At 58.5% G+C, this 10735-nt stretch overlaps 1 protein-coding gene across 1 annotated transcript; it reads right to left on the bottom strand.

Moving 5' to 3' along the window:
* Positions 1–1200: 1200 nt before the first annotated feature.
* LOC139585336 (serine/threonine-protein kinase pim-1-like) lies at positions 1201–4714 on the bottom strand. Its single transcript, XM_071418021.1, has 6 exons — positions 4637–4714; positions 3083–3841; positions 2912–2962; positions 2341–2707; positions 1550–1726; positions 1201–1307 (listed from the first exon to the last, which is right to left on the bottom strand). The coding sequence occupies exons 1-6, from the start codon at positions 4712–4714 to the stop codon at positions 1201–1203; spliced, it is 1539 nt and encodes a 512-aa protein (XP_071274122.1).
* Positions 4715–10735: the final 6021 nt, after the last annotated feature.

The raw sequence follows: 10735 nt of genomic DNA, 5'->3' as shown, positions 1-10735 counted from the left end.
CTCCATCCATCACCTCCAGACTGCACTGCCTCAGAAGCACGGCCCACTCGCCAGCTTTGGCCCATTCGTGGCACTGCTAGAGGAGGAAGAAAGTGCAACTGCACAATTCCAGCCAAAAAGGAATGAAGAGTGGGACAAACAGAACATTCTGGGGAGATCCAGGCGTTCAGCTGGGACTGTGGAGTATTTAGGTCCTTGCCAATTGGATGTGTGTCCTCAGCTGCAATCTCTGGGCCTGCAGCAGAGTCTCACTCAGCTGCCAAAGCAGAAAGCTCAGGCGCTGTGCTCGCAACGGGCTCGTCTGATGCAGAGCTGTCAGAGCAATGTGAGGGCAGAGCCAGCCCAGCTGGGCCCAGGGCTGAGCCCAGCAGAGCCCTGGCAGAGCCCAGAGCAGCCTCAGCAGCCGCAGAGCCCGGCTGCAAGGAGAGAAAGCAGAAAGTGCCTGTCAGCTGAGGGCTCCTGTGCCCTTGTGCCAAGGCCTGCGGTGCCCAGGCCGTGCTGGCTGTGCCCAGAGCTGTGCCCAGAGCTGCCTATCCCTGCTGCCTTTGGCAGCAGAGCAGGAGGGCAGCACATGTGCCCAGCCTGCAGCCAGCCATGGCACATCCAGCCCTCAGCAGCTGCCCAGAGCCAAAAAGCAGCTGGGGAGCGACTGAAGAATTCATTGCATCTGCCCCAGCAAAGGGGGAACCTTTGGTGCCCGGCCAGGCCGTGCCAGGCTCAGATCTGGGAGCATCCCCCTGCCTGTGGACTCACCTGCAAATTGGGCCTGGAGCCTGGCTTTGAAGAGGGTGCCAGAATCCAAGTCCATCATCTTCAGCTGGCCAGGCCGAGGAAGAGATTGTCATCCTTGAGCTTGTCCTTGGTGTCTCCAGCAGCAGCCCCACCTGGTACAGCTTCTCCAGGGGCTCCTTCTCCTTCCCTGGGGCCAGACCAGGCTGTCAGGGCTCTGCCCAGGGCCCCAGCCATCCATGAACCAGACAAACAAAACCAGGGGTATGGTGGCCACCAGTGCTTGCCACCCCAGGTCTCCAGCTCAGCTCCAGCCCAAGAGCTGCGTGTTCCCTTCTGCTGACCCCTGCTCAGAGCTACAGGCAGGACAAAACCAGCCTGGTTTGCTTTGCCACTGATTGCCAAGAGATGTGTGGAGCTGGTACCTGCCAGGCCCTGGATCCGACTGTGCACGTGGATCTCTCTCATCTTCTAGGGCAGAGGAACACCCTGCACCCAAGGATGGCAGAAAAGCTCTTCTAAGGATGGCCTGTCCGAGGGTTGCATGGACAAACACCTCTTAATGATATCCTGGCACTCTGGGGAGAGAAGCCAGAAATCACCAGTCAGTTGGAGAAGTTGCCCCCCTGTTCCCATGCCCAGGCCATGCTGGGTGTGCCCAGAGCTGGGCCTAAACTTCCCCATGGACGCTCTGTTTGGAGGAGAGCAGGAGAGCAGGACCTGTGCCACCTCCTCAGCAGCTGCCAGAGTGGGATGCCCACGAGCCCGCTGCTGTCTCCCAGCACTGGGATTCCCCCCGTGCCCAGAGATGAGGATCCACCTTGAGAGAGCCATCGTGGGAACAAGATCCGCCCCCGGATGATCTCCTGGCCCCTCCTGAACGGGTGCTTGCCCATGACCAGGTGGCACAGCAGGAGGCCCAGGGACCAGATCGTTGCTGCCTCGCCGTGGTAGCGCTGGTGCTGGATCCATTCTGGTGGGCTGTAGGACAGGGTTCCTGTGGAACACAGACACAGCTCAGCAGGGGGATGCTGCTGCTCCCAGAGCCTGGCCCCAGCATCCCTGGCCATGCGGGGGCTGCCCCAGAGCCACACAGGGTGAGCGCTGCCCTCTCACCAGCACCTGGGACTTGTGTACAAACTCGGGGCTGGAAAAGAAGCCACTGGTGCTGGAAGAGGGCAGCAGAAACCCTGGGAAGGCCCAACCATGACACACAAAGGAGAAACCCACTCAGTGGTGGAGAAAACCCACTCTCCTCCCCACCTGTATGGCCCCCAAAAATGTTAATAAGCCAAGGCAAACAAGGGGAGCAGAGCAGTCCAAGCCCTTCCTCGCCTGCACACCAAACCATCCGGGGCACGGGGTCAGACCCCCCTCTCTGCTACCCCCATGGGGGTTTGTGTCGGGCTGGCTGCCCCAGCTCCAGCCCCAGCCCAGGCCACAGTGGGTGCTGAAGGCTGTCGGCAGGGCTGGCAGCTAGCCCCCCTCACACCCCACCCAAATCAACTCGGCTGCAGCATCAATCCCATCCCGGCTGCAATAGGGGGAAGCCCCGGTGCTGCACCCAGGCTGGGCCATGAGATGCCCAGGAGCATGCCCTGGAGGGCTCACCTGCAAACTGGGTGTAGGCTGTGTCTTGGAGGAAGGCGCCACAGCCAAAGTCGATGAGTTTCAGCTGCCCGCTGGCCAGGTCGAGCAGGATGTTCTCGGGCTTGATGTCCCTGTGCAGGACCCCGCAGGCGGTGCAGTGCCGCACGGCCTCCAGCACCTGGCGGAACAGCGCCCGCGCCTCCTCCTCGGGCAGGAACCCCCGCTCCGCCAGGAAACCCGAGAGCTCCTGGCACCGCTCCGGACGCTCCAGCACCAGCAGGAAGCTGTCGGGGAGCTCGAGCCACTCCAGGAGCTGAATGACAGCGGCACAGCCACGGGACACCTTGGCCAGCAGCACGATCTCCAGCGGCGCGCTGCTGCCGTCGGGCTGCGGGAGGAGCGCGGTGCCGTCAGTGGGGCTGAGGCCGTGCCGGGACTCTGGGAGCCCTCAGCCAGCCCGGGACGCTCTGCACGCCCCGCTCAGCCCACGCCCGCTCTCCCCGCAGGGCTCCCGGCGGCTCCCACCCTGCCGGGCCCCGGCTCCTCACCGCCCGGCCCGGCCCGGCTGCTGCCGCTGGCCCCGCTCACTCACCAGCTCGTCCCAGTGCCGGATGCGATCCCGCGGCACGCGTTTGATGGCCACCTGCGAGCGAAGGAGAGCAGCGGGCTGAGCTCGCCGCCCGTCCTGCCCAGCCCCATCCTCCGCCCTTCTCCTCCTCCTCTTCCTCCTCCCCCTCCGCCCGCCGCCGGCCCCGCCGCTCACCGGGGCGCCGTCCGAGAGCCGCGTCCCCGAGCAGACGCTGCCGAAGCCGCCGCGCCCCAGCAGCGAACCCACTCGGTACCGCTCCTGCAGGGCCTCGTGCGCCTTCCCTGCGGGCGAGACGCGGCTGTCAGCGCTCGGCCCGGGGCCAGCAACGGCCCCCGAGCGCTCCCCGAGCGGCCCGGGCCGGGCATCCCCACCCGCCCCGGGCCCCGGCGGCTCGGGGCCGGCGGCCGCGCTGCCGAGCGGCGGAGCTCGGGCCGGGGAAGCCGCAGCGGAGGCGGCGGGAGCGGCCGCCCCGCGTGTGTCCTCCGCAGGCCCCGGGAGGAGCCGGAGCTGGGGCCGGGGCCGGGGCCGGGGCCGGGGCCGGGATCGGGACGGGACTTCACGTCGCGGCCGGGGCCGGGCTCGGGCCAGGCGGAGCCGAAGGGCGGCGATGCCGCCCCCGCACCAGGCACTGATGCCCGCCCAGCAGCGCCACCGCCAGCACGGCCAGAGCCGGGCGGAGGCGAGAGCGCGGCGGGACGGCCGGGGCCGGGCACGGGGCAGCCCCACCCGGGGCCGGGGGCGGGCCGGAGGCATGGCCCGGCCCGGCAGGGGAGAGGGAGGCGGGGAGAGGAGAGGGACGCCGGGCAAAGGACCCCGAGAGAAGGGTGCCCGACAGCGGGAAAGAGAGAGTAAGAGGAAGAAAGAGAGAAAGAGAAAGAGTGCTCTAGAATATCTGTTTTGCTGCTGCTGCTGCCGCCGCTGCTGCTGCCGCCGCTGCAACTGAAGCACCGGGCCCGTTCGTCCCCGTGTCCGTTCCCCGCTCGCCCCACGAGCCCCACGTTCGAGCCCCGCGCGCCCCGGGCACAGCCCCTGAGTCTGTCCAAACACGGGAACTTTGCAGCCTTGAGCCCAGGTGCAGAGCCCTGACTCCTGCACACTGGCACAGCAATGCCCTCGCTTGCTGCTCTGCATTGGCCTTGCTGAGGGGTAAACACTGTCGGGCCACCTTCCCTTGGTGTAGGATTCCTACCTGACCCCAGCACTGCACTTACATCTCCAGTGTTGCCTTCCAGTAAAACCAGGGGAAGGAAAACTCTGTGTGTGGCTCATGGTATTTTCGAGTGTGTAAAAATCACTAAGTCACCGATCTTAGAGGTGCGGTGCATCTGGAATTCCTGGGATGGAGAAGTAGTGCAACATGGAAAAGGGGAGCATAGAAATAAATAGAGGAAAAGATCTTGGATTGTTTCTTTCATTTTCATTTCACTTCTGGAAAGCTGTTTCAGTTTTCCAGGAATCTTCTCCTGTCTCTCTTCCCAAGAATGTCTCATGGAGAACAAGGTCAAGCTTCTGTCACAAGATTTGCCACCAGGAAATTATGCCACTGGTGAAATTTTCATGATGACTGTGCTGGCTTAGGGCAAATTTGAGGAGGAAACCTCCAAAAGGGGTCTGATTTGCGGAGATAGCCAAAAACTCCACAACTTTGTGAAAGTTGTAAAGCCGGTATGTTTATTATTACAGTGCCAGATGCATGCAGAGATTACTCTCCTTAAAAGGCATGCGTACCTCTGGGAACTTCAGGTCCCTTTTATCCCTCTCAAATACATATCCATACAATTTCACAATAGGTTCATACATATTCATTTTTACAAATTTCGCGTGACATTTGCCACTAGTTCTTCTTTATCAGAAAGAATTCTTAGGTCAGGTTGATGTGCTTTCACAGCAGTCTCTCTGTCTCTCTTTATCACCCTCTGTCCTGTCCCGTCCCCCCCCCTCCCCCCCCCCCCATCTCTGTCCTTCACTGAATCAGTTTCCCTGAGCCTAGGCTTTGCAGTCAGGCTACATAGCTATGTTTTCTAACCACAGACTCAAAGATGTACATTTCACCTAAATCAAAATGGATTTCTACTCTGGAAAATTTCTACTCTGTCTCAGAAGCACTCCTCCCTCTGCTCCTCACACGCTGGCCCTGTCTGGCGTTCCTCATCCCTTTCCCCACTGCTCTCCTGCCATTCCCCTCTGCTAGAAGGCGGACAAAGCTGCCTTGGACAGCAAAGTCAATTGCAGCCAGTGTGAAGAGAACATGAAGGAGCTGGATGAGAGGATGCAGGAGTTGCAGAGCCAGATTTCAGGCCAGGAGCAGCACTGGAACAATACCCAGCAGCAGTTCAGCAATGCAATTGAAGACAAGGTGAGGGGTACCTCGTCCCCACCACGAGGAACTGGCACCTTTGGGACTTGACAGCCTGAGGCAGCATCCCTCTGAGGATCCCCCTCCAGGCTTTTCCCTGGAGAGCTCCATGTCACATCCTGGAGCAGCTGGCTGAGGCTGTGCACCTGTTCACAGCTGGATCGCCTGGAGCTGAAGACTTTCCGTAAACACTGGGAGGACTCCTGGAACAGGAACGTGGAGGAACTCGAGGATAGGCTGTTGCGTGAAAACGCTGCTGGGATTAAGAAGTGAGTGCAATGGAGATTCTGATGGCTTTGGGGACAGCGATGGCAACTGCTTCTGCCAGGCAGGGCTGTCACACACTATGCCCTGAGCTGGGTCGTGCCCTGCCCTCCTGGCTGTGCACATGGGGGAGCTTTGGTGCCAGAGAGGGGCTGAAAGCGCTGCAGGAGCTGCTTGGGATGGTGGCATGGGTGCCTGTGCCCTTCACCTGGCATCAGCCAGCACCTTGGGGATGGGGAGAAACAGGCTCAAGAGCCCACGGTTCACCCTGCAATGGCCGTGACCCTGTGCAGTGAGCTGCCCAGCAGCTGGCTGCTGCAGGGAGCTGCTGCCTGTGTACTACAGGGCTGTGGCCCCAGGAGCTCAGCCAGCCCTCTTCCCTCACCCTCCTTAGGCAGCTGCCAGTCCCTTTCTCGTGCCTGTCCTGTGACCGCATGCTCAGCGTGCAGGTTCCTGGCCAGTGAGTAGCACCAGTGCCTCGGGGACAGCGGGGCTGGCATGGAGGGAGATGGGTGCCAGCAGTGACCCGCTGTGCTGGGCACAGGGAGACAGTGTCTGCTTGGGAGGGGCTGATGTGGGGAGCCCCCTCTGCAGCCCTGCCCATCAGCAGGGGCTGTGGGGGCTCATCCCAAGGGCTACAGGCAGCGGGATGCCATGGGCTACAATCCCATGGCTTTGGGGGGGCTGCCTCCAACAGGAACAGGTTCTTTGTCCCCTGTCACACACCAGTGACTCCTGCCCTCCCCAGGTACCCCGAGACACTCCCATATTTGCAGCCCATGCCCCCCAGCAAGGAGCCACCGCCCAGCCAAAGGTGAGGGCCCTGAGGACACATCCCCAGCGCCTGGGGTGCAGAGCAGCCCTGACACAGCAAGGAGGGGTCTGCACCTGGGCTGGGGCAGAGCAGCCAGGGGGGACGGGGCAGGGCAGGGGAGCAGAGGGCAGCTGTGGAGGGCCAGTGCTTGCCCCAGGGCTGGGGGCTTTTGCATTCCTTGCCTTGCACTGCCCTGTCTGGCCCATCTCTCTGTCCCAAGGCTGCTGAAAGCACATCTGATGAGCTGCATCTGTTTGCAGTCTGAGCTCAGGCTTGGAGGGCTGTTGGGGAAGATGAAACAGGAAAGCCTTATAAATATGATTGCCTGGCAAAAGATTTTGAGAATATGGAAACTATAAGTGAGATTGAAATGAAACCAAGCTTCAAGATCCCTTAGTTACTGAACAATGGGAAAACAACGGTGTGGCTGGCTGAAGGTAATCTTCTTTTGATGAAACAAGACCTTCTGCTTGCAGGCAGGTCCAAGGGTCTGAGCAGACCCTGCCAGCTTGGCAGAAGGGGTCCAAAGAGTAGTTTTTAGGGTTTAAAATGTAGCACAGTATGGTAATGTAATGATTCTTACAGGCTGTATGGAAATGCTATAGGATTTGTATGTTGTACTAGATTGGTTAAATGAGAATCAGAATATTCAACACAGAAGATGATTTATTGTATTGTAACGGGAACTTAGCTCTTACTTTTCTATGCTCTTACCTCTTAGCTCTTACTCTTACCTCTTGTCTCTTAGCTCTTGCCTTTTATCCTCATACCCCTTTTACTCTCTTATGCTTTTACTCTCTTACGCTCTCATCCTCTCTACCCCTCTCTTCTCTCAGGCCTGCTCTGAGCTGTGGCTGGCAGCTCCAAGCAGGGCCCTGCACCCACGCCCTTTGCAATAAACCGTCCACGACCTGGCTTCAGAGATCTCTCGTCTCCGTTCGTCCCGACCATGCTACCCCCGTCAATCCTACAGATGGGGATTGGGTGTGGGTGCCTCCTGTGAAAGGAGTTCCCAAAACCAATCCCTGCAGCTGGGACAGCCCAGCTCCTGCCAGCTGGTGTCCTGTGCACAGGGACCTGCCTGGTGCCATGGCCAGCACACCTGGCCATGGGGACAGAGCCAGCAGATCCAGCCTGGTGGGATGGGCTTGGGGCTCCTGCAGCAGGTGGACAGGACATGCCCCTGCAGGCAGCACTGCCAGTGCCCTCCCTGGCACAGCAGGGTGATGCGGTGCATCACATCAGGTCCTGCATGCCACAGGGCTGGGCACTGAGTGTCCTGTGCCCCATCCCACAGGAGGCCGCTGGTCCGTGCCAGTGTCCCCCATGTGCCACAGAGCTCTGGGGACCATCAGAGCAGCAGCTCCACGATGCAGAACATCAAGGCTTCCCCACATACAAGTGCACAGCTGCAGCGTCTCCTGGTACACAACAAGGTAGGTGTGATGAAGGTGGGGACACAGAATGGTGACTGAGGCTTTATGGCATTGCTGACTATCCAGGGGGAATCTGTGCCTTCAGTCTTCAGAGAGACCTGAGTTGGATTATTGGGGTGTGCTGGATTGGGCCCTGCATTGCAGCCAGCTGCCCTCTCCTCCTCAGCCCAGTGTGACCCTGCTGCACGGTGATGGACACATCTCGAGGGGCCGTAATGACCAGCATCGTACGGCGATCAGGACACAGGATGCGTCAGGTATGGCCCTGTCAGGGCAAGGGGGTCAATGACGACGGGGGCTGATTATCTGCAGGGTGCCAGCTGGGGGATGAGTAGGGCTCTGTGTACAGAGCTGGGTAATGTGGCATAGGGATTTTGCGTCTGGGGTAAGAAGGAAGGGGCAGAATGGAGCAGGAGGACTGGCACATGGGACAACTGAGCTTGGAGCTGGAGTAACATGGGAGAATGGCCATGCCCAGTGTGGGACAAGAGCTTGAGTCCTGGTGCGCTGGGGCCAGCACCTGTGGCGGCTCACCCTTGCCCTTCACGCCCAGGCCCTGCCGCCTCAGGAGAGCACCGGCGAGGCACAGCTCCTCGACAGGTCTCATGGGCCCCAGGGCTCGAGCAGCCTCTGCAGCCCCGCCAGACATCAACAGCCCCCGGCCAGCTGGAAAGGACTCAGCGCCCAATGCTCGACCTGGGACATCTTGTCCAAAGCGAGAAACGCCTGTGACAATTGTCATAAGAAACTTGACTTTTTACTCATATATAGTTATTAAGTTAGTTGTATATAGTTATTAGATTAATAAAACCTGTTAAAATTATAGGCAGAGCCTTGTCTCACAGCCTGTCTCTCTCCCCGGGCTCCCGGTGCTCCTTCAGCTCCTTCCTCCCTGCTGTGGCTCTGGCCCCGGGCTGAGCAGATCGAGCCCCGGGCCGGGCCCTGAGGCCGCTGCTGCTGCCGCGGCGCCTGGGGGCAGCCCTGAGGCTCCGGGCCGGCTGTGGGAGCGGGAGCAGCGCTGCAGAGCCCGCGGCCCTCATGGGCTGCGAAGGCACGGGCAGGTGGCCGTGGGGCCCGGCCGGCACTGCCGGCGCTGCTGCTCTCGGCTGCCGCCTGCAATCCTTACAGGCAGCCCTTAGGCCGGCTCAGGAGCCGCTCGGAGCTGTGCCCGAGGGCTGACCCCGACCCCCGGCCCCCAAGGGCACTTGTCCCTTCATCTCTGCACTGCCACATTCCAAGCTCATTTGTCAGCTTCCTCCTGCCCTTCCTTTCTGCGGGCAGCGTTAGGGGCTGGCCCAGCGGCTTTCCTCCCGCATGGCTGCAGCCCCTTGCCCACAGCTCCCTGGCGGGAGCCAGAGCTGTTTTGCAGCCGGGCACCCCCGCCGTGTCCCGCAGCCCGGGCCAGCTCCTGCCCGCTGCCGGCGAGGCCCCGCGGCTGGGCCCGGCCATCCCGGGCCAGAGCAGCTCCCTGCCCGGGGGAACACAGGGGGGACACGGGGGTATGTGAAATACAAAGCTGTGTGTCGTGTCAGGTACACACAGGCAATGTGTGTATTTGTGATTGCGATATGTGTGGAGACCGACAATGGGACAGTTGTGAATTCTAATAATAACCGAGGAAAGTAAAGCAGGAAGAAGTCCTTTGAACCCATCTTTTGTTTGCAATTAACCTTGGTTGATTTAGGAGCATTGGCATTAAAGCATTAAGAATGTTGCTTCTTGCTTGTAGTTAATTCTTAAAGAGTTCTGCAATAATAACCTTTTGAAGTATAATTTTAGAACATTGCTTGTATCCTTGAAACTATAGCTTTGGAATATATATAAAGGAAACATGCTTATCTCATGCCTTAATAAAGCAGAGAAAAACAGCTTGAGAAAGGAAGATGAACATCACCTCAAGGATTTCTAGTTTCAACCAAGGGAAGCTGGACATCACTCTTGTTAGATTTATAGTCTTTGCAATTAAAAGGAGGACTCACATCTGGAAAGCTGGACCTCACCAGATGGGATTCGTCTTTCTTCTTTTGGAAACTGGACCACCACCATCTGGGGATACTCCTTTCTGGGATATATCCTGAGAAAAGCTAAATCACAATAGTTTATAGAATTGTGATGTAAAAATTGGGAATAGAAACTGCTGATGAGTAAGAATTGGAATAGAAACTTCTGAGAAAGCTGATGAGTACCCCTATAAATACCTGTAAGCCTCAACTATCAGTGTGCAGTTGGAGGGAAAACTTCCCCCACTGTACCCAGCGCTGTATTGCTCATACTTTACCATATTAATTAATAAATTGATTGCTGCTTGAATATTGGCCTAGTCAAGCTTCTTATTTATACTATCCATAACTGTAAAAGGAAAACTTCCTGCTGAACTCAACAAGACTAGAGGGAAATCAAGGCAGAGCCATGGTTTGTCAGGACTTGCTGCATCCTAATGAGCCCTGTGGTGCATTTGGATGGAACCTCAGGGCCTGAGAGGAGATTGCACAAACCTTTCCAGGAGTCAAAGTCAGAAGAAAACCCCAAAGTGTCTCAAAGCATGAATGGGTCCCACTGAGGTCCATCCCAACACAGGTTGCTCATGGACTCCTTGGAGGAGAGAACTAAAGGCCAGGATGGCACAAAAACTTCTCAGAGACTCAGTGTGGAAAGGAGAACCCAAAGTACCTTAAAAAACCTTGAGTATCTCAAAGCATTAATGAGCCACACTGAGTGTCAGTGCAAAGCTCTCAAGCAGATAATTGGAGTCCATGATTGCAGAAACCTCTCAGAGACTCCAAGGCAAAAGCCAAACCCAAAGTCCTTTGAAAAAGCTGCAGTCCCTGCAGGGAGCATGAAGGAGCCCCCAGGGCCATTGCTGAGCAAGGCTCCCCAGGGACTCCTTGCAGCAGATCCTTGAGGCCACTGGGATGTGGGCTAGGGGGGGATGCTGAGAGCAGCACAAAGGGCTGACA

The sequence above is a fragment of the Agelaius tricolor genome, unplaced genomic scaffold, assembly GCF_023055355.1.
Source record: "Agelaius tricolor isolate 1412-34295 unplaced genomic scaffold, bAgeTri1.0.p SCAF_73, whole genome shotgun sequence".
In the NCBI taxonomy this organism is placed as follows: domain Eukaryota; kingdom Metazoa; phylum Chordata; class Aves; order Passeriformes; family Icteridae; genus Agelaius; species Agelaius tricolor.
The sequence above is the reverse complement of the archived record's forward strand: the minus strand, read 5'-3'. Positions and strand labels throughout refer to the sequence as shown.